This window comes from Lagenorhynchus albirostris, chromosome 16 (assembly GCF_949774975.1).
Source record: "Lagenorhynchus albirostris chromosome 16, mLagAlb1.1, whole genome shotgun sequence".
Lineage (NCBI taxonomy): Eukaryota > Metazoa > Chordata > Mammalia > Artiodactyla > Delphinidae > Lagenorhynchus > Lagenorhynchus albirostris.
Genome location: NC_083110.1, coordinates 14,130,632 through 14,155,913, shown reverse-complemented (window position 1 = coordinate 14,155,913; position 25,282 = coordinate 14,130,632). Strand labels below are relative to the sequence as shown.

At 42.0% G+C, this 25,282-nt stretch overlaps 2 protein-coding genes across 9 annotated transcripts in view; one reads left to right on the top strand and one right to left on the bottom strand.

The window, feature by feature from the left end:
- The window catches only part of CDK1 (cyclin dependent kinase 1), a 221,929-nt gene that overhangs the window by 81,908 nt on the left and 114,739 nt on the right, over nt 1–25,282 (bottom strand). The window lies entirely within an intron of this gene.
- The window catches only part of RHOBTB1 (Rho related BTB domain containing 1), a 68,417-nt gene that overhangs the window by 11,629 nt on the left and 31,506 nt on the right, over nt 1–25,282 (top strand). For 5 of the 7 annotated variants that reach the window (XM_060127176.1, XM_060127177.1, XM_060127180.1 and 2 more), the window contains 2 exons: nt 19,921–20,122; nt 20,638–20,741. In XM_060127176.1, coding sequence (XP_059983159.1) covers nt 19,931–20,122; nt 20,638–20,741 — 296 coding nt within the window. In that variant the 5' untranslated portion in view covers nt 19,921–19,930. Of the gene's footprint in view, nt 1–11,506; nt 11,603–19,920; nt 20,123–20,637; nt 20,742–25,282 lie in introns of those variants that run through there. The other 2 variants (XM_060127179.1, XM_060127181.1) reach the window with 2 other exon arrangements.

The following is a 25,282-nucleotide window of genomic DNA, read 5'->3' as shown; positions in this document are numbered from 1 at the left end:
TGGCACTCCAAAATAATGATACCATCTTCCACTGCCACTAACAGTGCCTCATCCTGCTTTTAAATAATGTACAATCTTTCATGTAATAATTCCTACCTAGAGTTGGAAGGTATACGAACATGTTCTGAAAATACTAGCTAGAATCCACACGTTGCTGGCAGCCAATAACCTCGAATAAAATAAGAGATTTTTAAGGTTTTTGTCTACCAGCATTTTTGTGTTTCTGGTCTAATGTTGCTAAGAAATCCTGGGGGGCAGGTGGTGGTGGGGGAATAGTTTTCTTCATTTGCCTGAATGAGAGCATAAGCTAATCCTAACCGACATGTTATAGTCTCATCAATGATTAAATGCAATTGTTTGATTGTCATCATATCTGAAGGTTTCGCAGCAGGTGGTCTTTCTGGTGCTACAGACGGTAACCCAGGTGACATCTTTAGAGAATACTTGGAATGAACAATTTATGACAGAGGACTATAGAGACTTCTCTATACAAGGACGGATTTTTAAGGGCATCTAGTCTGCAGACTTGATATGAGCTTTCTCAAACGAGCACTTTGACATCTCTCTAAAGACTTGACCAATATTTTAATTATCAATTCTTGACAAAGTTTCCTTATCCAGCCTTTGGCTAAGGCTCACCCATATGAGGACTACAGGCCCTCTGAAAACAATGTATAGTGTCCTTTGTTGCTTATATATATTTTTGACTTTAAAAAAGGATATTGAAGTATAACATGCATAGAGAAATGTGTCTAGATCACAAGTGTACAGTTTGATGAATTTTTGCAAACGGAACATACGTCTGTAACCAACACCTAGATCAAGAACCCCACTTCTGGTCACCACCCCACTGCACCGTCAGTATGTCTGAACCGCTTCAAATTTTATGTCCTGGGTAAGTCACTCATTTACAGAATTTGATTTTTGACTGAACTCTTCCTTAATATGAGCTAGCTGCAGTCAGCTTTGATCAAACTATCTCCCTTGTAACTGAGAATATGTAGAATCTGCCTTTCCGAGTAAAAATTATAACATTAAATTCATGCACTGAGTGTGCAATATTTATGTGTTTGTGATTTGCAGGTATACAAATACACAACAGGCATACAAACGAATTTGGAACTTTTTTCCTTAATGAATATAAAGCTGATTATACTACATTATCCAACTTAAAAAAATCTTAACTACAATTGATTGCCACAGAATAGTTCATGGGCTAAGTTCCCAACAATTTCTTAAAATTGCTCACTTTCATTACCATAAGTATTCCCTTTAAACACTCAAAATTTAAAAGCCAAGAATTTTTCATCTCTTTGAGATAGAATCGTATATTAAATATCCTGGTTGTACACAGCTGTCTCCTTTGGCTGAATTGCTATGTCTGATATTCAGCAAGATATCATTTAGGTTCCTATGTTCTTTTTTTTTTTTTTGCGGTACGCGGGCCTCTCACTGTTGTGGCCTCTCCCATTGCAGAGCACAGGCTCTAGACGCGCAGGCTCAGCGGCCATGGCTCACGGGCCCAGCCGCTCCGCAGCATGTGGGATCTTCCCGGACCCGGGCACGAACCCGTGTCCCCTGCATCGGCAGGCGGACTCTCAACCACTGTGCCACCAGGGAAGCCCTAGGTTCCTATGTTCTTTTTAGTTGAGAGGTTGAGTCAGAAAAAAACAGGTTTAATAGACTCACTATGCTTTTTAAATACATGATTTTGAAAAATAATTAATCTATCATCAAAAATCATTTTTTATTATTACTGGAGTGTACCAGTGTACTCTTAGCAGAATTAACAATCAAGGGTTATGCTTATGTACTCATTACTTTTTTTAAAATAGTTTTCCCATTATAGAAGTAATACATCTAAGAATATTATTCAGCCAATAAAAAGGAATGAGGTACTAATACATGCTACAACATGGATGAACTTGAAAACATTATGCTAAGTAGGAGAAGACAGACACAAAAGGCCATCTCTCGTATGGTTCCATTTATAAGAAATGTCCAGAGTAGGAAAGTCCATAGCAACAGAAAGTAAATTAATGGTTTCCAGAGCTGGCGGGAGGAGGGAACAAAAATGTCTGCTAATGGGCACAAGGTTTCTTTTAGGGATGATGAAAATGTTTTAGAATTAGATAGTGGGAATAGGTGTACAACTTTGTGAATATAATAAAAAAAAAAACCTGAATTGCACACTTTAAAAGGGTGAGTTTTATGGCATGTGAATTTTATCGCAGTTTACCAAAAAGAGGTAATATATTTTCACTGTAGAAAATTTGGAAACTACGGGAAAGCAGAAAACTGGCAACAAGTTACAGCCCCATGATCCAGCCACAATCACTGGCATCTGTTTAGTGTACTTCCTTCCAATTTATTTTCCATGTATTGTTGCAGGAGGAGGAGACTGGTATTGTTGCCCTTTAGATGGCAAGGGCACAATTTATTAAATTTTAAGTATTCACTTATCAAAACCCACCCATCTCTTCCCCTTCAAACAAAGGGCGGGTCCCCAAGGAAGATCAGTTCGTTGGCTGAGGGGAATGCACGTGAGAGAGGCAGAGAGCAATGGCCAGCCCTGTGAGAGGGGATGAAGCAACACCTGAAGGGAAAAGCTCTAGGGTCCCGAGAGGCAAAAAGACAGGTTTGAGCAGTTGCCATGGAGGCAGAACTCTTCAGGGAAACATCCCAAAGAGACTTTTTAGAAGTTTCGCTGCAAGATGCCTGATACATTATGTGAACCACATCTCTCTATTCTTCAATACCTGTATTGTTTTCAAGGCTTTCTAAAAGTCACATTTTTGTCCCTTTTAGATGTGTCACTGTGGTAAGGTGGTACTTGGAGAGAACAAGGAGGCTTGATTTTATTCGAGTTACACATATTCATTTTATGTAGTTTTTGTCAACTATATTTCAGATGACTCTCCTGCACTTTCCCCTCTGTAGTGATACATTAGCACGTCTCTCAGTTACTGCAAACTTAATGTAAACATAATTTTAAATAATGATAATCTTAACAGATCAGACTTACTGAATATTCTCTTGATGGCTGGCATAGTGATTAAAATATTTTACAAGCATTATCTAATTTCATCTTCACAACAACCATTGAGGGAAGTCATTATCCCCAGTTTACAGACAAGCAAATAGAGGTTTAGAAAGATTAAGTAATTTGCCCAAGATCACATACCAAGTACCTTAAATAATTATCCCCCGACTTATCACAGACAAGTGGTTTGCGATTTTTCCTTATTCTTAATAAAGATGTGATAAATATATTTGCTTTTTAAACATTTTCCACTTATAAAGTTCTTAGATGGGTATTTTTCAAATTTCCAAGTGGTTGAGTTTCTTGGTTGCTGTCATAAAACCTTTCCTCTTAACGTTTTCATTTCTTTCTTTGTGGCTAGAGAATTTGGTTGCTATAACTTATGTTTTGAAGGATATTTGTCTTTATGATCAATCCATATGTAGTCAACTTTTATAAATGTGCCAAGAACACTTGAAAAGAAAGCACTCCCTTATAGATTTTTTTTTAAATGTGGGTTACCTATTAACTTAATGCCACTTTTTATGCTACTCAAGCCCTCCGTGTGTTGTATTTCACTTTTGCTTTCTTCATCTGATGGTGATTCTGATTATTCATCTCATGTCAGGTATTTGCATTACCTTCTCTTTTTACTTATAGAATTTGTCTTCCTTTTTATTACATGCCTTTTAATCTCTCAAGGGTCATTATTACTGCTATGCTTCTACTATGAATTGCTCTTTTTTACCTTCTAATTATCTTTTACAGATAATTTTTCTATATAAATTTGAAACCAAAGGCTAAATAACTGTAGGCTGGTCTTATATTCTCGACTGGTTCTGGTTTCCACAGTTCTTTGAAACTGAAATGTCCATTTTTTTCCTTTTTAATTATCTCTGGGTGTTTTGGCAAGTATCTTTGAGCAGTTTAATTCCTTAAAGACATTTGAGGTTTTGCCCCCAAGTCTTTTTTTTTTTTTTTGGTCTGCATTGGGTCTTAGTTGCAGTACACGGGATCTTTCATTGCAGCGTGTGGTCTTCTCTCTAGTTGTGGCATGTGGGTTTTCTCTCTCTAGTTGAGGCGCGCGAGCTCAGTAGCTGCGGCGCGTGGGCTTAGTTGTCCTGCGGCATGTGGCATGTGGGATCTTAGTTCCCCGACCAGGGATCGAACCCACGTCCCCTGCATTGGAAGGCGGATTCTTTACCACTAGACCACCAGGGAAGTCCCACCCCCTGAGTCTTTAATATCCAAAAATAACTTTATGTTGCCTTCACACCAATATTAATTTGACCTGATTCACAAATTTGTTATTATATCCTTTTCCTTTGAAGGCTCTGTGGTTTCTACTGCATTAAAATAATGTATTGGTGAAGTATATGGTCATCTGTATTATCCTTTCTTGATAGAAATGTTTTTCGCCATTAGTTTTAGAAGATGTTTTGCTAAGATACTTACAGGATTATTATACAATTATTTTTTGCTGAAAAATGTATAGCTTTGGAGTCTTCTTATCTTCTCCTTCTTTTTCTCCCCACTACATCCTCCTTTTAGTACTGGGAAAAATTTGTTCTATTCAATCACATTTTGCAACCTTATTTCTTCAAGAGCCCTACCCTACTATCTATGGGATTGCTTTTCAACAGCCTCTTACCTGATATCTTCCGTTACATCGTTTTCAGAGGGCCTTATTTCTATATTTAGAGTTCCTCATGTTTGCCCTCTACCTCACGAATTCATTTTACTACATTTTCAAGGCTGCTATTGACTGTTGCCAGCATGGTTTTGAATTTGGCTGACTCATATTCCATTTATACATGGCCTTTACTTACCATGTTCTGTTGCCTACTTATAGCCTCATCTGCTGTTAGTATACCTGCATTATCTTCTTTTGCGTGATCAAGTACATGGATAGGATTTTTTTTCTTATGTTTCTTAGAGCATATCTACTTCAGTAGAAGAATTTTCTCTATGTCTTTAGCTAATTTCTTGTACTTTTTTTATTAATTTTAATTGGAGTATAGTTGATTTACAATGTTGTGTTAGTTCCTGCTGTATAGAAAAGTGAATCAGTTATCCACATACATATATCCACTTTTTTTTTTTTTTTTTTGGTTGCGTTGGGTCTTCGTTGCTGCACACGGGCTTTCTCTATTTGCGGTGCGCGGGCTTCTCACTGCAGTGGCTTCTCTTGTTGCAGAGCACAGGCTCTAGGCACACGGGCTTCAGTAGTTGCAGCATGTGGGCTCAGTAGCTGTGGCTCGTGGCCTCTAGAGCGCAGGCTCAGAAGTTGTGGCACACGGGCTTAGTTGCTCCACAGCATGTGGGATCTTCCCGGACCAGGGATCGAACCCGTGTCCCCTGCATTGGTAGGTAGATTCTTAACCACTGTGCCGCCAGGGAAGTCCCTCCACTCTTTTTTAGATTCTTTTCCCATATAGGTCCTTACAGAGTACTGAGTAGAGTTCCCTGTGCTATACCGTAGGTTCTTATTAGTTATCTATTTTGTATATAGTAGTGTGTACATGTCAATCCCAATCTCCCAATTTATCCTTCCCCCCCACTTTCCCCTTTGGTAACCATAAGTTTCTTCTCTACATCTGTGACTCTATTTCTGTTTTGCAAATAGGTTCATTTGTACCATTTTTTTAGATTCCACATATAATAAGCAATATAATATGATATTTGTCTTTCTCTGTTTGACTTACTTCATTCAATATGAGAATCTCTAGGTCCATCCACGTCGCTGGAAATGTCATTATTTCATTCTTTTTTATGGCTGAGTAGTATTCCATGGTGTATATGTACCACATCTTCTTTATCCATTCCTCCATTGATGGACATTTAGGTTTCTTCCATGTCCTGGCTATTGTAAATAGTGCCGCAATGAACGCTGGGGTGCATGTATTTTTTTGTGTCTGGGTTTTTAATAGACCATATGTTGAATGGTCACTGTTTAGTCCATCCATATAAAAAAGGATTTATGCTGGCCAAGGATTGAAGTATATTTACATTCCAAATGCTTGGAATAACCTTAGGCTTTCGGGGACCAAGGCAGGGCTCTGTAGAGATCCAGGAACCCACCCAGTCCCCAGCGGACAAGCAAAGCTATTCAGTTTGGTTCGGGTTGAGAGGACTTAGGAGGGTGAGATAAGGACCAACGTGCACCACAGAGGATGTACCGACGTCCAGCCTCGTACGCCCTCACCGCACTCCCTCTGGCGTCAACATCGCAAGCTCAGTCTCTTCTGTTTGCAGCGTCAAAGCGGAAACAGCCTGGCGGGGCCAGCTGAAGGAAGCAAAAACCAGTCTCCTCCATGCTCGGTGCTGTCTGCCTGGCCCAGCCTCAGGATGGGGCAATGACAGCAGCCTGCCGGTGTCCTAATGGCTCTCCAGCGGCTCCACAATCTCCTCTTTCCACCCTGTCCCAGTGAGTCCAGCTCGTATCACTCCAGATCACAGGCATCTGTGGCAAAGAGCCTCCTGCTTCCCTCCAGGCCAACTCTTCTCCCCGTGGAAAAGAGTGACCTTCTCATTTGGCTCCATGGAAATGAACTGGGTGGAGATCTTTGCAGTTTCTGGTGAATGGATAGGATACTTCTTACTCTTAGTTTCTGGTGCTGTTTTGGAGTCTGCTGTCTGTACAGAACAAGGTTAATTTTAGTGAGACATGGGTAGAGGGGGGTCCAAGGCATCTGTGCTTTCATGGCTAACTTGCCTTAAGTCCAGCTAATTGCCTTTTGTGATGTGGCTCTTGTAGGCATAGACTGAACTCTGTCTTCCAGACTCATGTTCGTATCAGTTATGAATCTTTCTCCCTATGTAGTGGATGCCTCCCTTTTCCTCTTCTTTTTCAGCCAAGCAGTGAAGAGAGTTGGGAATCCCTTGAATTAGGATGTCAAAGTCTAAAAGTGGATGAGAACTTTATACGTCCCTTATACATAAATATTATCAAGATTCATAAATTGGCTATAGGCACTAGAGCACAGTGAAAGACCACATTCCTTTATTTTTCTAAATCCGGTCCAGCCCGAAGCCACTCTTATCTGCCTATATCGGGGCTCCTCCCTGCCCCCTGCCTTCCCGTTTGGTGGAGGGGCCTGGACCTTGGTCCGTGGTGGTTCCCATGGTTACTGATGCTCTTCCTGCTGGGGGAGCCATGGCTGGTGCACTGCCATCTGTCAGAGACAGCTCTCATGATGGGCCACACAGATGTCCCTCAACGTGTTCCTCTGCAGGCTTGGCAACATGCCGCAGCTTTCGAGGCCATGGGCTTAATTATCAGTCACCAGAGACAGCCGAGCGCCAGGTCTCTGCCAGCCCCAGGTGGAAGGTTTCCTAAGGAAGGTGGAATGACTGTGCTTGTATATGCAAGTGAACAGATATTTACGGCAAGCCACATACGGCCAAGGCACCATGAAAGGATCTGAGGATTTAAAGGTGAATAAGAGTCTCTGTTGTCAAAAGTGCATCATCTTGGTGAGCCTAACTGTGAATATTACAACACAAGAATTTGATAAATACCCTAGGAGACAGGATAAAGGGAGAACGTGCTAAGTGCTTCTCGTTCCAAAATGAACTTGAATGTGTCTGCTTTGCTCCATCTCTGCTGATTCCACCCTGGTCCCAGCCGCCACCCTTTCCCTCCTGGAGAACTTAGGAGCTTCCTAGCTGGGCCTCGGCCACTGCTCAGAATCCCCCCACATGCTCTCCACACGGCAGTCTCGGTGAAACCAATGATCCTTTAAAAAAAAAGCAAGTCAGAACCTGTTATTCCTCTGCTGAAAACACCTCAGTGGCTTCTCACTTCACTGAGAATAACATCGAGACTCCTGACCGTGGCCTAAAAGGCCGTGTGTGACCTGGCCCCTTCCTGCCTTGCAGCCCTCTCTTGCCCCAGTTCCCTACACTTGAGCTTTTCCCACCTGCTTCGTTCCCATCTCGTGACGGGGCCCTTCTCATTCTTGAGAGCAGGGACATGGAACCTCCTCGTGGAGACCTCCCACCCATCATTTCCTCTCATAACCCCTTTCGTTCTTCCTCAGGGAGCTTATCAAACGTACAGTTATGTCCCCAGGTTTAGTGGTCTCTCCCCACCTGACTGTGAGGGTCCCTGAGGGCCAGCACCACCCCTGGCCTGTCTGCTGCTGTCCACCTGTAGGCCTGGCACTCACTAAATGCAGCCTCTGTTTCTTTAACTATGACAGCCCGAGTCCTAAGAACTATTTCAGCGGATGGATCAGGGGCACGAGAAAGGGCATTTGAGCAGAAATAATGGCACAGTCAACATCAAAGGCGAGGTTACCTGGCATGTTTGTAGGCATGCAGCACACACTTTACTTACGGTGGTCTTGAAACCTACCCTGGAATTTGTATGCACCTTTTAAGCTGTTTCTGATTTGTTGTTTTTCACTGAGACAGCATGTATTAAGGGCAGTGGATAGACAGAAGGAGAAGTCTATTTCGAATCCTGGCCCACCTTCCCCACTGACACTGAGTTTTTAAAAAGGAAGGAACGTGATCTGGTGTAGGCCTTTACAGGGTTCTGCTGAGAACGAGTGAATGTTTCTAAAAGTGTCCCTGTATTATCTGTATCCCTGGACTTCTCTGCAGTGCTTTTTCTATTACTTAATCTCTTTTTTGTTTTGATCACAACTTTCAATTGAAAAAATATTGTTGCTTTGAATGATGAAAGGCAGTATTATCCTGGAGATATATTTCGGTGAAGTTTTGATTTAGGGAAGCCCAGCGCAGCCCAGCCCAGCCCAGCCCCGACTGTCTCTTTCCCCAGGTCTGGACCCATTCTCCATTCCAGCTGAGATGTTTATATAATGCATAAGGCAGCTCCTGCCTCACTAGGACTGGTGATTAAGAGCTCAGGATAATGAAATCTGCACAGTTGAAACTTGGCTGTTGGCTATAGTTATTATGCAACTCTTAACATTTCCCTTTTGTTCCGGCCAATAATATAAAATTCTCAGTTTTTCTTTCAAAGTTAACTCTTCAAAGACGCTGAAATTTGTTCCACTAGTATTTTTAATGACCAAGTTAAATTATTTCTTAACGTTCAGAGTATATGCTTTTCTAAAGGACAAGAAAGTTTAGTGGCTGTGCAAGAGCCCTGTTCAAACTGTTCGTAACAGCCGAATGGAGCTTAAAGTACAAAGGCCCCTCTATGGGCCTTAGATTTCTGTCTTTAAGCAGACTGCTCACCTGGCCTTGACTGCAGTAGCAAATATAACAAAAGATACGGAAAAAGTGACAGTAAGAGGCGGCATATTCCGAGAGTGGGGTGATGCGGAGGAATTAGGAGATGCTCAGTGAGGCATCTTAGACAAGTGATAAATCTTTCCTTGCCACCCGCTCTAATGTCTGAATTTCTAGTGTTAGAAGAGATCTGCACCCTTACCTGAATTCAGATAGTGGCCCTATCTTAATGTGCACCCACCTGGGACAAGCGGAAACATCTAGAGTTTTATAAGCCATGGTGCCTCTGAATTATTCAGTTATGGAGACAAGACTCTGATGGTCACCTAGCTGTCGTGTGACTGAGGAAGCGAACGTGCCTGAGACGTCCTGAGAACCTGTTTCTTAAGAGAACAGGACAGCACAAAGGCCATCATCTCAAGGACTGAAGGTGGGTGTGGGGAACCATCACAGGAAGGAACATGCTTTGAAAAGCAGCCTAGGGCAGCTAGGGTCATGTTGGGTTCCATCACTGTTTTGCCCATGGTTTGCCCAGGAGTATATTAGGGACCCATGACACAGCTTTATAGAAGAGGGGCATCGTATGCTCATATATTCCAAGCACTTCCGTATATACTAGTACCCCAGAAACAGCTGATGATTCATTCAGTGAACAAGACGGGCACTTTGAAGTTACAGCTGCAGGGAAAAAAATTAAAAGGTCACAGACCACCATTCAGTGATTTGCTAATATAAGAAAAAATGAGTGAGAGAGAGAGGAAGAGAAAGAGAGTATCTATGTTTTTGATTGCTTCTCCTAAAACCATTTATTGGTACAGAGGAGCAAGTAATTTAGTCTGTGGGGAGGTGGGGCAATTATGAAAGCTTTTTAGAGGACGTATTATCTGAATAAGATTTTAGGGAATGAATAGAATTCACCAGGCAGATGAAGAATTGCGGAGGTACACACAACGTTTAGAATTTTTTTTTTTTTTTGCCGTGCAGCACGTGGGATCTTAGCTCCCTGACCAGGGATGGACCGCGCACCCCCTGCATGGGGAGTGCGGAGTCTTAATCCGTGGGCCGCCAGGGAAGTCCCCAATGTTTAGAATTTTGAAAGCCATTTTGTGCGGCTAAAGCAAGCTGTGTTAGTTTCCTACTGCTGCTGTAACAAGGTACCCAAAGTTAAATGTCTTAAACCAACAGATGTATTATCTTATAGTTCTGGAGGTCAGAAGCCTGAAACGGGTGTCACCGGGGTAAAAATCAAGGTGTTGCCAGGCTGTGTTCCTGCTGGAGGCCCCAGGGGAGAATCTGCTTCCCTACCTGTCCCAGCTCCCAGAGGTTACCTGCATTTCTTGGTTTAGGGCCCTTCCCTCTATCTTCAGAGTCGTCCTTTATTTCTCTCCGACTCTGACCTTCTGCCTCCTTCTTGCCTCCTTCTTCCACATGTAAAGGACTCTTGTGATTACACTGGGCCTACTCAGATAATCCAGGATAATCTCGATTATAGTAAAGTCAGCTGGTTAGCAACCTCAGTCCCATTTGCTACCTAATTCCCGCGTGCCATGTAACAGAACATATTCACAGGTCCCAGAGATTCGAACATGGACATCTTCGAGGGACCGTTGTTTTGCCTACTGCACAGTGCAGTGCAAGAAGTTGAGGGTGACGGTGTAGACAAGAGTTGGCATGATTCCTCAACCCTAGGTAGAAAAGATCATCCAAGAGGGGCCTATCCTCTGATATGGAAATGTATATATTATTTTTTAATGGAGGAGTCGAGGTTCTGGAGATTTTCCCAAAGAATAATGTATATGTTTCAATTAACTATCACTCTGAAACAAACCACCCCGAAACTTGGTGGCCTAAAGCAACAGTTTATTATTTCTTAGGATTCTGTAGGTTGGCTGGGTGATTCCTCAGCTGGTTTCAGCCGGTTCACTCATAAAACAACATTCAGCTGGAGGGTTGGCCGGCCTAGAGGATTCAAGATGGCCTCCCATTATGTGGCATTTGGTGATGGCCATCGGGCCGGACTGCCTCGGTTTTCCTCACTGAATCCTCATCTTCTGCTGGGCGGGCCTCAGAGGACAGCCTTGAGGTTGCTCCAGTAGCACGAAGGTGGAGCTGCGGGGCCTGTGGAGGCCTTCATTCCGGAACTCACACAGCGTCACATTCACCACATTCTTTTGGGTTGGGCCAGGAAGTCACTCACATTCAAGAGGAAGGGAAATAGATTCCATCTCCTGATGGGAGTCGCTGCCGTGGCCATATTTCACCCAGCACTGGGCTGTAAAGACAGGATTTTTTGCTCTTAGAGTAGGATTTTGGAATTGGAGATTTCAGAGGTAAAATGTTTCTGAAGGACAGCGATATCCAGCACACGGCCAAAAGGTACGAATAGCCCCAGTACGGTGTGGTGAATGTCACTGGCACTGAAGAGGCGAAGAAGCTCGGAGGCTTGGGTGTGGGGTGCGTCATCCTGTGGACGCGGCAAGAAGACTGAGTTGGTGGTGGATGTGCAGGAGCGACGTGAAGTCCAGTAGATGGCAGTAATAATGGCGGGGGCAGATACGGGATAACCAAGCCGATGGCGTAACCTGAGAGCTAGAAGATCGGGACCACGCTGTTCTAAGCCGGCCTTGTGGAGGGCACCGGTACCCAGAGCAGTGGCCTCCCTGCACTTCACCAAGTCCTTCACTTCCCAACCTCCACAATATCTTGTTCACTTACCAGTTTTTTTTTTAATTGAAGTATAGCTGATTTACACTGCTGTGTTAGTTTCAGGTATACAGCACAGTGATTCAGTTATGCATACATATATGTTCTTTTTCAGATTCTCTTCCATTATAGGTTATTACAAGATATTGAATATAGTTCCCTGTGCTATACAGTAGGACCTTGTTGTTTCTTTTATATACAGTAGTGTGTATCTGTTAATCCCAAACTCCTAATTTATCCCTCCCCCTCCCCTTCTCCTTTGGTAGCCATAAGTTTGTTTTCTATGTCTGTGAGTCTGTTTCTGTTTCATAAATAAGTTCATTTGTAACATTTTTTACATTCTGCATATAAATGATGTCATGAAATTTGTCTTTCTCTGACTTACTTCACTTAGTAAGATAATCTCTAGGTCCATCCATGTTGCTGCAAATGTCATTATTTCATTCATTTTTTATGGCTTAGTAATATTCCATTGTATATATATATACCATGTCTTCTTTATCCGTTCCTCTGTTAGTAGACATTTAGGTTGCTTCCATGTCTTGGCTATTGTAAATGGTGCTGCTATGAACACTGGGGTGCATGTATCTTTTCAAATTACAGTTTTCATCTTTTCGAGATATATGCCCAGAATAGGGATTGCTGGATCATATGGTAACTCTCTTTTGTTTTTTAAGGAACCTTCATACTGCTCTCCCTAGTGGCTGCACCAATTTACATTCCCACCAACAGTGTAGGAGGGCTCCCTTTTCTTCACACCCTCTCCAGCATTTATTGTTTGTAGACTTTTTGATGATGGCCACTCTGACCAGTGTTAGGTGATACCTCATTGTAGTTTTGATTTGCATTTTTCTAATAATTAGTGATGTTGAGCGTCTTCTCGTGTGCCTGTTGGCCACCTGTATGTCTTCTTTAGAGAAATGTCTGTTTAGGTCTTCTGCCCATTTTTGGATTGGGTTGTTTGGTTTTTTTGATATTGAGTTGTATGAGCTGTTTGTATATTTTGGAAATTAGTCCCTTGTCAGTTGCATCGTTTGCAAATATTTTCTCCCATTCCGTAGGTTGTCTTTCTGTTTCGTACGGTTTCCTTTGCTGTGCAAAAGCTTGTAAGTTAGTTTAGGCTCCTTTGGTTTATTTTTGCTTTTATTTCTTTTGTCTTGGGAAACTGCCCTAAGAAAACATTGCTACGATTTATGTCAGAGAATGTTTTGCCTACGTTCTCTTCTAGGAGTTTTATGGTGGCATGTCTTATATTTAAGTCTTTAAGCCGTTTTGAGTTTACTTTTGTGTACCATGTGAGGGAGTGTTCTAACTTCACTGATTTACATGCGGCTCTCCAGCCTTCCCAACACCACTTGTCTTTTCTCCATTGTATATTCTTGCCTGCTTTGTCATAGATTAACTGAGCCTAAGTGTGTGGGTTTATTTTTGGGCTCTCTATTCTGTTCCATTGATCCGTATGTCTGGTTTTGTGCCAATACCATGCTGCTTTGATTCTGAAGTCTGAGAAGGTTATGCCTCCAGCTTTGTTCTTTTTCCTCAGGATTGTTTTGGCAATTCTGGGTCTTTTGTGCCTCCATATAAAGTTTAGGATTATTTGTTCTAGTTCTGTGGAAAATTTGATGTGGATTGCATTAAATTTGTAGATTGCTTTGGGTAGTATGGCCATTTTAACAATATTAATTCTGCCAACCACCATATGACCCAGCAATCCCACTACTGAGCATATACCCTGAGAAAACCATAATTCAAAAGGACACATGTACCCCAATGTTCATTGCCCCACTATTTACAAGAGTCAGGACATGGAAACTACCTAAACGTCCAACAACAGATGAATAGATAAAGAAGATGTGATACATATACACAATGGAGTATTACTCAGCTGTAAAAAGGAACGAAATTGGCTCATTTGTAGAGATGTGGAGGGACCCAGAGTCTGTCATACAGAATGAAGTAAGCCAGAAAGAGAAAAGCAAATATCGTATATTAACATATACATGTGAAATGTAGAAAAATGGTACAGGTGAACCTATTTGCAGGGTAGGAATAGAGACATAGATGTACAGAACGGACATGTGGACACAGGGAGGGAAGGGGAGGGTGGGATGAACTGGGAGATTAGGATTGACATATATACACTACCATGCGTAAAATAGCTAGCGGGAACATGCTGTAAAGCACAGGAAGCTCAGCTTGGTGCTCTGTGATGAACTAGATGGGTGGGATGGGAGATGGGGAAGGAGGTGCAAGAGGGAGGGGATATAGGTATGTATATAGCTGATTCATGGTACAGGAGAAACTAACATCACATTGTAAAGCAATTATACTCCAATAAAAAATGAAGCTAAAAATATATATATTAATTCTTCCAATCCAAGAGCGTGGACTATCTTTCCATTTCTTTCAGTCACGTTCAGTTTCCTTTATCAATGTTTATAGTTCTCAGTACGTACGTCTTTCACCTCCTTGGTCAGGTTTATTCCTGTGTATCTTTTTTTTGGACATGATTTTTAAAGGGATTTTTTTTTTTTTTTTTACTTTCTCTTTCTGATATTTCATTGTTAGTGTAAAGAAATGCAACAGATTTCTGTATGTTAATCTTGTATCCTGCTGCCTTGCTGAGTTCGTTCATCAGTTCTAACAGTTTTTGTGTGGAGTCCTTACGGTTTTCATATAGAATACCATGTTATCTGCATGTAAAGACAATTTTACATCTTCCCTTCCAATTTGGACACATTTCTTTTTTTTCTTTTTTTTTTGTCTGATTGCTGTAGCTTGGACTTCCAATACTATGTTAACTAAAAGTGGTGAGACTGGGCATCCTTGTCTCGTTGCAGATTTTAGTGGGAAGGCTTTCAGCTTTTCACTGTTGGGTATTATGTTGACTGTGGGTTTGTCATAAATAGCTTTTATTATGTTGAGATATGTTCCCTCTATACACACTTTGCTGAGAGTTTTTATCATGAATGGATGTAGAATTTTATCAGATGCTTTTTCTGCATCTGTTGAGATGATCAACAGAGGTTTTTGTCTTTTCTGTTGTTGATGTGGTGTATCACATTGATTTTATGTATGTTGAACCAGCCTTGTGACCCTAGGATGAATCCAACTTGATTGTGGTGTATGATCCTTTTTATGTGTGGTTGGGTTCAATTTGCTAATATGTTGTTGAAGATTTTTGCATCTATGTTCATCAAGGATGTTGGCCTATAATTTTTTTGGTAGTGTCTTTGTCTGGTTTTGGTATCAGGGCGATGGTGGCTTCATAGAATGACTTTGGGAGGGTTCCCTCCTCTTCAGTTTTTTGGAAGAGTTTGAGAAGGATTTGTATAAGTTCTCCTTTATATGTTTGGTAGAATTCTTCAGTGAAGCCATCCCATCCTGGACTTTTGTTTGCAAGGAATTTTTTCTTTTATTACAGACTCTATTTCATTTTTAGTGGTTGGTCTGTTCAGATTATATCTTCTTGATTCAGTTTTGGTGAGCTGTATATTTCTATAAACTTGTCAGTTTCTTCTAGGTTCTCCAGTTTGTTGGAATAGTATTCTCTTATGTTTTTTTTTTTATTTCTGCAGTATCAGGTATTATTTCTCCTCTTTCATTTCTTATTTTTATCACTTACCTGTTTTTAAATAAACTTCTGACTTCTAGAGAGTGTACAAGTAGATTTTTCAGGCAGCATTTTTAACTGTCAGCATCCATGTCCTGAAGATTCAGTGAAAGTATGAAATAAAGTTCAAGTCGGTTTTGAGTGAGATTACAGAGCTGCCACAGTATCAGGTTACCAGTAACACTTCCGCCTAGCTATTCTTTCCCTTTTATACCTTCCTTGTCTCCCCAGATATGGATCTAAAGGCAAAAGGGTATCTTCATAGATCAGCAGGATTTATGGTGGCGAAATTTATTAACAATGTTGAAGGAATATTTATTACTCTCTTTTCCCAGTGAATAAAAATCAGAAACCAGAGAGTCATTATCCAGATGGTCGTACGCGCGCATTCAACCGTAAGAGTGCTAGATATGGATAAGTTTGAGCCCATAACAAGCAAAAGAGTATACAATTGCATATTTTTATAATTAGACCGTAATGTAATGTTTATGGGTTTATGTGTAACGGATGAATACTTGGTTTACAGTACAAGAAGAGCGGGAGTTTACACCCTTGGCTGTGACGTCATACTCTTAAAGTACTTTTTAAACTACCACTAAGTAAATTTCTACCCAAAAGGAAAGATTTGGAGCCTCGGATTTTGGAAAGCCAGCAAACTCTTCCTGGAAGTGCCCCATGTAGAGTGCATGATCCGGGCTATGAGAATTTAACTCTGCCTGCCTTTCACTTCCCTTATACGCTGTCACCTTTGCACAGAGTTCAGCACCTTTGGCAGTCACTTCGGTTTTGCACAGATTGCTAGAGATGAGAGGACCAAGGGATGTTATTCTCACCTTTGATGCAGAAATTCTTTTTAGGACTGTGCATGAGATGTGTCTATAAATAAGTAAAGTGATGATATTTTTGTAATCATGGCCTTCATATAAAACCAGAAGGGCTTTTATCCCCCTCCAAGTCATCTTCTGTAAAAGCTACACAGCTGTTCCACCTGAGCTGCCACTATCCAAATTATTTGGGGGACTCCTCTTTGGGGGGATGCTGTCAGAGTAAGTTTGCAAGCCAACGAGAAAACCAATGTTACAGTTTTTGTGTCATGTCTGAATTTTTACTAAATCCAAACATTCTCCCCAATTTTATGGATTGGTTCTCTTTGACTTTTATCTATCTAAAAAATAAAATAAAATTCACTCAAAAGTATAAAGTTTTCATGTCACTTAGGACATTCAGAGTAATAGACCTCAGGTTCCAGAGTTGTGAGACTCCAAATGGAACCTGGTTTTTTCTGACATAGGCTACCCCATGGCAATATCACCAGAATCTTGTCAAAGACTGTTGTGAAGTCCTACCACTTTTGTTCTAGGATCTAGAAGTGCCCCATAAAAATATTTTTAACGTACCTTTGCCACTCTGTTATCCTTCAGTTAACTGCGACTTCCTCTCTCCCCCTCCCCACCCAGAACTTTCTCTGCCTTCTTTGCATCGGGTCAGCTGTGCTCCATCTTGTATTTATGTGCTGCAGTTTTCAATGAATTACCTTTTAATTGCTCTGCTAAAATGTATCCTTTTTATAGATCTTTATGATGATTAAGTTTATGATTTTTGCATCTAATCCTGGTCTTCCACCTGACTCAATTTTGTTGTCATCTAAAAGTATTCATTTCAGCATGATGATTATAATTTTGAAGCCATCGGTGTGTCAGGTACGGCCCTGGGGACTGAAAACATCAGTTCACCTAACCCTCACCGCATTAGGAGATGGGTACTGTCATTCCCATCTAACAGACGAGGAAGCTAGGGCTCAGATAGTGCCGCTGACTTGCCTAAAGTCAAAGAAATGACTAGAAAGCAGAGAGACCAGGATTCAAACTCTCATCCATCCAAGGCAGGGTTGGTATTTGGGGCCAGATAATTCTTTGTTGTGGGAGCTGCCCTGTACATTGTAGTATGTTTAGCAGCATCTCTGGCCTCTGCCTACCTGAAGCCAGTAGCCCTTCTCCACACCCATTGTGACAACCAAAAATGCCTCCAGACATTGCCAAATGCCTCCAGACACTGCCAAATGCCTCCAGACACTGCCAAATGCCTCCAGACACTGCCAAGTGTTCTAGAATTTAAGCACCACCCGTCTGATGCCAAAGTAATGCTTCTGCCACATTACAGTATTAAATCGAGAACTAATACAATCATAGAATTTTAAGGCTGGATTTTAAAGAGGTTGATTTTGGGAATCACCACACCTGGCTAATCACCAGAATTGGAGATATTTAAAGACTCATTTCCCACCCAAGACCTTCAAAATCAGCATTTACCAGGTGGGGGACAGGTATCTATTTTAAGCCTCTTCACGGGTGTAGGATCAGATCTTAACCTCACCACACATCTGTTCCTTGAATCACTCCACTCAATTCATGCCAGATAGTTCTCCAGCCTCGGGTTTAACACCTCCTGTGCTGGTGTTATCCACATTCAGATGGTCCTAACTGTACAAAAGCATTCTTCTTTAACATTCTTCTTCTATCTCTCCCTCTATACCCTTAATCTCATATTATCCAAATTATCATTTTTCTTAAGTCAATTGAATTAAACATGTATTGAGGGACTTGCCTGGTGGCACAGTGGTTAAGAATCCTCCTGCCAATGCAGGGGACATGGGTTCGAGCCCTGGTCCAGGAAAATTCCACGGAGCAACTAAGCCCGTGCGCCACAACTACTGAGCCTGCGCTCTAGAGCCCACGAGCCACAACTACTGAGCCCGCACACCACAGCTACTGAAGCCCATGTGCCTAGAGCCCATGCTCCGCAATAAGAGAAGCCACCGCAATGAGAAGCCTGCGCACCGCAAGGAAGAGTAGCCCCCGCTTGCTGCAACTAGAGAAAGCCAGCGTGCAGCAACAAAGACCCAACGCAGCCAAAAATAAATAAATAAATTTATTAAAAAAAATTTTTTTAACATGTTTTGATTCCCAATTATGTATTAGGCCCTACTCTGAGCTTTTTTTTTTTTTTTTTTTTTTTTTTTTTTTTTTACCATGGCTGTTAAGACCATTATGGACTCTTTTTAAGAAAATGACCATCCAACAGTTTTCTCAGTTTAACAGTAGACTTCCTCAGAAGAGCAATCATAATACATTAAAATCTTGCATGGTTGGCCACCCATCCAGCTGCTACCGGGAAGCAGTCCGCTCTGCAACTTGTGGGGTTCCTGTTTTGGGGAAGCAGAGCTGCCAGCAGCTTTCCTCTGCCTCTTCACCCCTCACCCAGCAACCCTCTTTTAACCCTTTTTGATGGTTTCAGGAAGATTCTGAAGTAGCTCCTCATTCTGGTAAAATCATTCTCTACCACATGCTCCAGATTTCTTCTCTGAAAACAGAGAGGAAGGGAATTTTTTTCAAAATCTTTCTTTATAGTGCTCCTCTTAAGAATATCTTTTAATGAATTTGATTAATAAAAATTAGTGAATGAGTGTAAGGATAAATTAATTTTAATAATGTATCAAGGGACTTCCCTGGTGGCGCAGTGGTTAAGAATCCGCCTGCCAATGCAGGGGACACGGGTTCAATCCCTGGTCTGGGAAGATCCCACATGCCTCCGAGCAACTAAGCCCGTGCGCCACAACTACTGAGCCTGCACGCCTAGAGCCCGTGCTCTGCAACAAGAGAAGCCACCGCAATGAGAAGCCTGCGCACCGCAACGAAGAGCAACCCCACCTGCCGCAACTAAAGAAAGCCGGCACACAGCAACGGAAGACTCAACTCAGCCAAAATAAATAAATTAATTAAAATAATAATAATAATGTATCCAATCTCACACTTACAGTTCACTCTTCTTTAAAGTCAAGTAGTCCCTTTCTGCTCACACTTTGGATTCTCCCCTAAGTCACCAGGATAGTTTAGAACGTACAGGAAATTGCTTTTTAATGAGAGATCTTGGATCACTGGAAGATTGTAACGGACACTCATACTGAAAAGGCTGCTTATGACCGAATGTGTAAGGTTAAACCTGCAGGTGCCCAGTCTCTTTAGCGGGTTGACGTGACTAGCTAGTGAGCTAGAAATGTGTGCAAGCAGCCCTGACTCGCCTGGATGGAGCTCCAGTAGGCAGGTTGTGTTTAGAGAAAACCAAGGAGAAAATAACATGTTAACCGGAATCAACCGTTTGGGGTCAAAATAACAATCCGGTGTTTTTGTACTTGTGTGAGATATAAAAAGAAAAGTTGAGTTTCAGTTTGGCTTAGTAGGAACTTCCAAACTTCTGGCTTCTGCCTGGGTACCTCCAAAGAAGTACCTGGACCAAGGGAAAACCGCCTGGCCCCCTCCCATCTTTGACCGCTCTGGAAAGCACCAGTGTCTTGAATGTGGTGTCCGCTCTCTTCTTCTAGAGTCTTATAAATGGACACTGACATGGACTACGAAAGACCCAACGTGGAAACCATCAAGTGCGTGGTCGTGGGAGACAACGCCGTGGGGAAGACGCGCTTGATCTGCGCCAGAGCGTGTAATACGACGCTGACACAGTACCAGCTGCTGGCCACCCACGTCCCCACAGTGTGGGCCATTGACCAGTACCGGGTCTGCCAGGAGGTAAGACAGACGGCGTTTCTTTAGAATCCTAAGGGTACATCATTGCTGTTGGCAGTCTGATTTTTATTTATTTTTTTGGATTGCTAGTTACTTGATTTTTTTTTTTATCAAAGTCTAGTTGCTTTACAATGTTGTGTTAGTTTCTGCTGTACAGCACAGTGATTCAGGTATACCTATGTATACATTCTTTTATATTCTTTTCCATTACAGTTTACCACAGGCAACTGAATACAGCCAGTCTGATTTTTTAAAAGCAGGGGAAGGGGTTAACTTGTATATTCGAGACAAAACTCACTTTTTAGTGTCACAAGAGAAAACAAAAGCCAGAAGGCCGACTTGGAGTGTGGCTATGGTATCCTGAGGGAGGGCTTTTGAGGCACGCGGCTCCAGGAACAGAATTAGGACTTAGCTAAGTCCTGTTAGATAGAAGGAGAACGCTAAATGCAAGTGCGTCCCGGGGGCTCTGAGGGGGAGCCTCTGACTGCCAGTGAGCATGGGTGCTGTCTCTCCTGCAGGTCTTGGAGCGTTCCCGGGACGTCGTTGACGAAGTGAGCGTTTCTCTCAGGCTTTGGGATACTTTCGGCGATCATCACAAAGACAGGCGTTTTGCATATGGCAGGTAAACCAAGACTAGTGCAGTTCAGTTCAACTTCAGTACAATTTCCTTTCCCAAACCCATCTCTGCTTCGTAAATCAACAAAAAATCACATAATATGGCCTCGAGATGTGTTGGGTTCTGCACTGTGTCTAAAAAAGACAAGACCAAAAAAAAGAGCAACCCCAAACAGCATTGTTTCCTGATGTCAAGAAAAGCACTCTGCGTGGCCACGTGGTTCCCCCCAGGAAGTACTTTATTTAAAACAACCAGTGCTAGTTAAACTGGACGTTTGCTGGATGCAGATTCTGTTGTGCTCTCCAACCTTGGGCCGCTTTGATTGTTGTCTTCCTGAATAATACTTAATTTACCTTCTCTTAGAATGTTTTAAGTTTTTTTAGCACTTGGCCACCCCGCTTCAGAAGGTCTCTTTGGTCTTTTTGTGACCATACTGCAGTCTGATGTTACTTGCTTTGGGCTTTGTTGTCTGAAAAGTCTATTGTTTTTATTTGAAGGTCATTTTTAAAAAAGAAAGAAAAATATCTCTGAAGTCCTTCATAAAGGCACATTTCCAAAATGAACTGAAGCATTCATGTCTACTTTTCATTTAAAAAAAAAAAAAAAGGAGGAGGAGGAAAAATCCAGTAAAGGGAAGATAAATCTAGGACATTAATATGAGTGGGAACAAGGTCAAAGTACCGTAAAATATTTAGCAACTTCTCTTGGTCACTATAACTCCAAAGGAGTCTCCGGGATTCCAGCGGTCTTAAAGTCCCTCTCAGTGAATCTGTTATGACTATCAAAATCCAGATAAGGAGGAGATTTCCTTACCCCTTAATAGTAAATGAAGACGTTTCCTTTTAAGTTTAGAAAGTTTAGAATTTAGGTCTCTGTTAACATCAAGCATCATGCTACCTCACAGGATTGGATTAGATACTCCAAACGAGTTACTCCTTTGTATTGAGATAAGCTTTTCTGAAAGGACCTCTCTTTTCTTCAAGCCAGTAGCCCTCGTAAGCCTCTGAACTTCTATTGGCATTTATCCAAGTGGTCTAAAATACTGAAAAAACCGCTGAAGGGGTTTGCCCTAGTCCTGAGAAGTCGTTCACACACTGAAAGAATCTGCAATTTAGGCGTTTGTTTAAGGGGGTCTCAGAAAGAGGCATGTAAAGTAAAACTGATTTTAACGTCCCCTTGAACAACGAGAACTGTTGAACTTAATATCCAGCATTACAGATAGGTTTCTTCTTGAGTTTCCTGGGTTTTTTTTTTTTTTTCCCTTTCCACGATGTTCTTGATTCTTATCTTCGTTGCCATTTGGGTTTTTTTCTGTTGTCTCATTATTACACACGCACAAAAATAAGAATCAGTGAACCTGCTTGTAAGTACTATGCCGTCGGATTTTGTAATACCTGTGGTTTTAAGGAAGCATAATTAAATGATGACTGGGAGCAAAGTCAGGACAGCACAATAGATTTCAAAGGACTGTTTGTACCCAACTTCTAAAAAGGTGTGGTGAATAGAGATGAGCTTACTGAGATATTGGGTTTAGCTTCTACTTGCTGTCTCAACAGCTCAGTGGTTTATTGCCACTTGAAATTTATGTGTTTGGGATGATGAATTCTAACTTGGTTCCACCATGTAAAACTTGTTTTGTGGTACTAGAAAGGCGGCCTCATTATCATGGGAGGTTCCTGCTTAGGGGTAATTTAATGGCACAGTGACCTTCATAGGTCTGATACTGACAGGCATCTACACTGGGCCTCGTCCAGCTTCTTGATGTATGTCGTGCCTGTGCTTGGTCCCTCCCAACAGAAATAAGCTGGTCTCTCATGTGACTCTATCAGTTCAAAGTGCAGTGTTCTGGCTCTGACAGTGTTTTGCTCTGTCAACCGTAGCCATCCCCCACCCCTTTGGTGGAAACAGGACGCGGTTTCCAAGCCAAGTCTGACTCCCTGAGCCACACAGAGGGGCTCAGGAAGCCCTCCCGTGTGTCTCACCGAGCTCTCTGTGGGCCTCACTTTTATGTGCATGTCTGGCCTTGCATTTCCTCTGTCTTTTCTGATTCTCCGCAGCCTCCAGGCTTCCTGCCACAGACCCCACCACTGGTAAAGAACAAAAACCAGGGCTGTTCTGTCTCGGATTCCAGCCTCTGTCTATAAACGCTAACTATGTCAGACCGCATTGCTGTAGCACCAAAAAGTTACATTGTATGGAAAAGTCTGGTAGTAGTAGAAGTTTCTTTTACTCAGTACAGGGCTCCAACCACTGGATCTCATTGCTGTGTGAGAGCTGTTTAATTTCTGTATAACTTCCATTTTTAGCTCCCTATCATTCGTTACGGAGAAAAATCATAATTACAGTTTCTGACATTCAGTTTGGTTTGCAAACCTGTTTTTTCACTGATGTTTTTACTATACTTGGTATGAATTACAAGTCGGCGAGATGTGATACCTTCCTGAGACTCGGAAGTGTATTTGGAACCTTTTTAAAATAATTCATTTGATTCTTATGGTGACAGTGAGAGAAACCAGATTCATACCAAGATGTCTTAGACCTCGCCTTCAGTTTCCTCGGCGTCTTAGCACCAAGCTAGTTAACAAGTTACCCCCTCAAACCTCCTTTGGCACAGGCACATTCTAGTTTGCAGGGTGGGCCAGGGGGGTACCAGTCTGCTGACTTGAATTTGCGATTTTCCTCACGTGGTATAACTACAACCAGAATGTCAAGGCTCTTGTTATAATTTAAAGGTAATTATTCAACCCATTTTTTTAGCCAACTAGATTAATAGCTCCAATTCATCAAAGCCCTACAGTGTGTCAATCAAACTATTAGGCGCTTTGCCAACACTAGTTTAGTTCATCCTTCCAGGAACCCTAGGAGGCAGAGATGATCTCTACTGCAGTTGAGTAGAGAGTTGAGTCCTTTTACTACCATAACCTGCCCAATAGTGAGTTTCAAAAATAGATTCAAACCCAGCTCTGCCTGACTCCTGGCTCCCACTCTTTCCATTGCGACAAGCTACCTTGACCTCATTTTAAACAGAATGCAACTGAAACCACCACCCCACATTGATGAGCTGGGTATCCGTTTGCTCTTCTATATTTGTGTGGTGGCTTAGAATGAGAAGAGATCTCAAAAAGTCATCTGGTCAACCCCTTTTCTCCAGGAAGGGAGATCATCCCATCCAAGAAAAAGTAGTGATAGGAGTCCTTCTGTCCGATGGACATGAAAGGTAGCAGAGTGGCATTAGCATCCTAACACTTACCTAACACATTTGAAATACTTCAAACCCTCTTTTGTCTGGAGCGAATGACTCCAACTGTTAGTAGCCTTCCTTCTTCCTACCACCTACTTTCTATCCATTTTCGCATGAACTTTTGAAGCTCTTTCCTGGATCTTTTAAAATGTCAAGAACAAAACTGTACATAGTAGCCATGACTGTGATCAGCTGCTCTTTTCTGGCAAGAAAAAAAAATAACTTCTTTTTAAAGGGATATCACTCAAGAGTTTTCCCCTAGAACTATTAAAAGAAGGAAGTGTGGACACTTAGGTACCTGGCACTGAAAATGTAGGCAAGTAGGATGGGCTCTGCCTTCAACAGAATACCTGGGCCCCTCTGCCGCCATCCTACAGTCACACCACACATAAATGAGTACCCATTTTATTGTTCACTTTCCTTGAAAACCTTCGCCATTGCTGTGTCTTGGGGTCACATAACCTTCAAACACATAAAGCCTATGGGGCTGGAGGTGGTGATAACAGCAGCTCCAATTTAATCAGGGCTCCCCATGAGCCAGGCCTGTGCTCACGGCTCTACGTATCTTGTTGCCACGTCATTCTTGTGGTGACCCTGTAAACTAGGCTCATGTCACAGTTGAGCAAGCATGTACGGAAAGGGGCCAAGGTCAGATGGCTAGGAGAGAGTGGTACTGAGCTTCTCCTGGTAGTTCTGTCTGACTCCAAAGCCTGCTTCTTCCCTTGCCCCCAGGCTTTTGTGGTTGATGATGATGATTGATGGCCAACTTACTTTACATTTATTCCCAGTCCAGTCTCATTCTTACACTATTCTGTGTGGACATGGAAGACCAGCGTTCACCATCTATCACCAGCTCTAACCAATATTCCATTTGTTCCTCTTAAGTTCTTTAATACGTAGCAAATGACTTAATTCTCTGTATGCATCCATGAGTGACTAAACATGAGTCCTTTCATTTCCAGTAAAAATGTTACAACCGAGCAAACTTTCTGAGAGTGAGTGGGATGCTGGGGTACCCTCTATGGCATGTTTTCTCCCCCCAGTTTTACGTAAGCGTGCAGAATCACTGCATTTACCCTTACGCCGAAGAGTTTCTAGGCATATTTTCAGTACAGTTGGAACTCTTATTATATAGATTACTCTTACACACTGATTTTTCTCAAGTGTTTTTACGTCCAATGAGAAGTACACTACATGTTTTAAATGATAACATCAATCAGAGCCATGGTTTCTGTGTATCTGTTTAGATAAGACAGCTCTAGTTTCACGTTGAAGGCACATGTAATCAGATACAGCATGAATACAT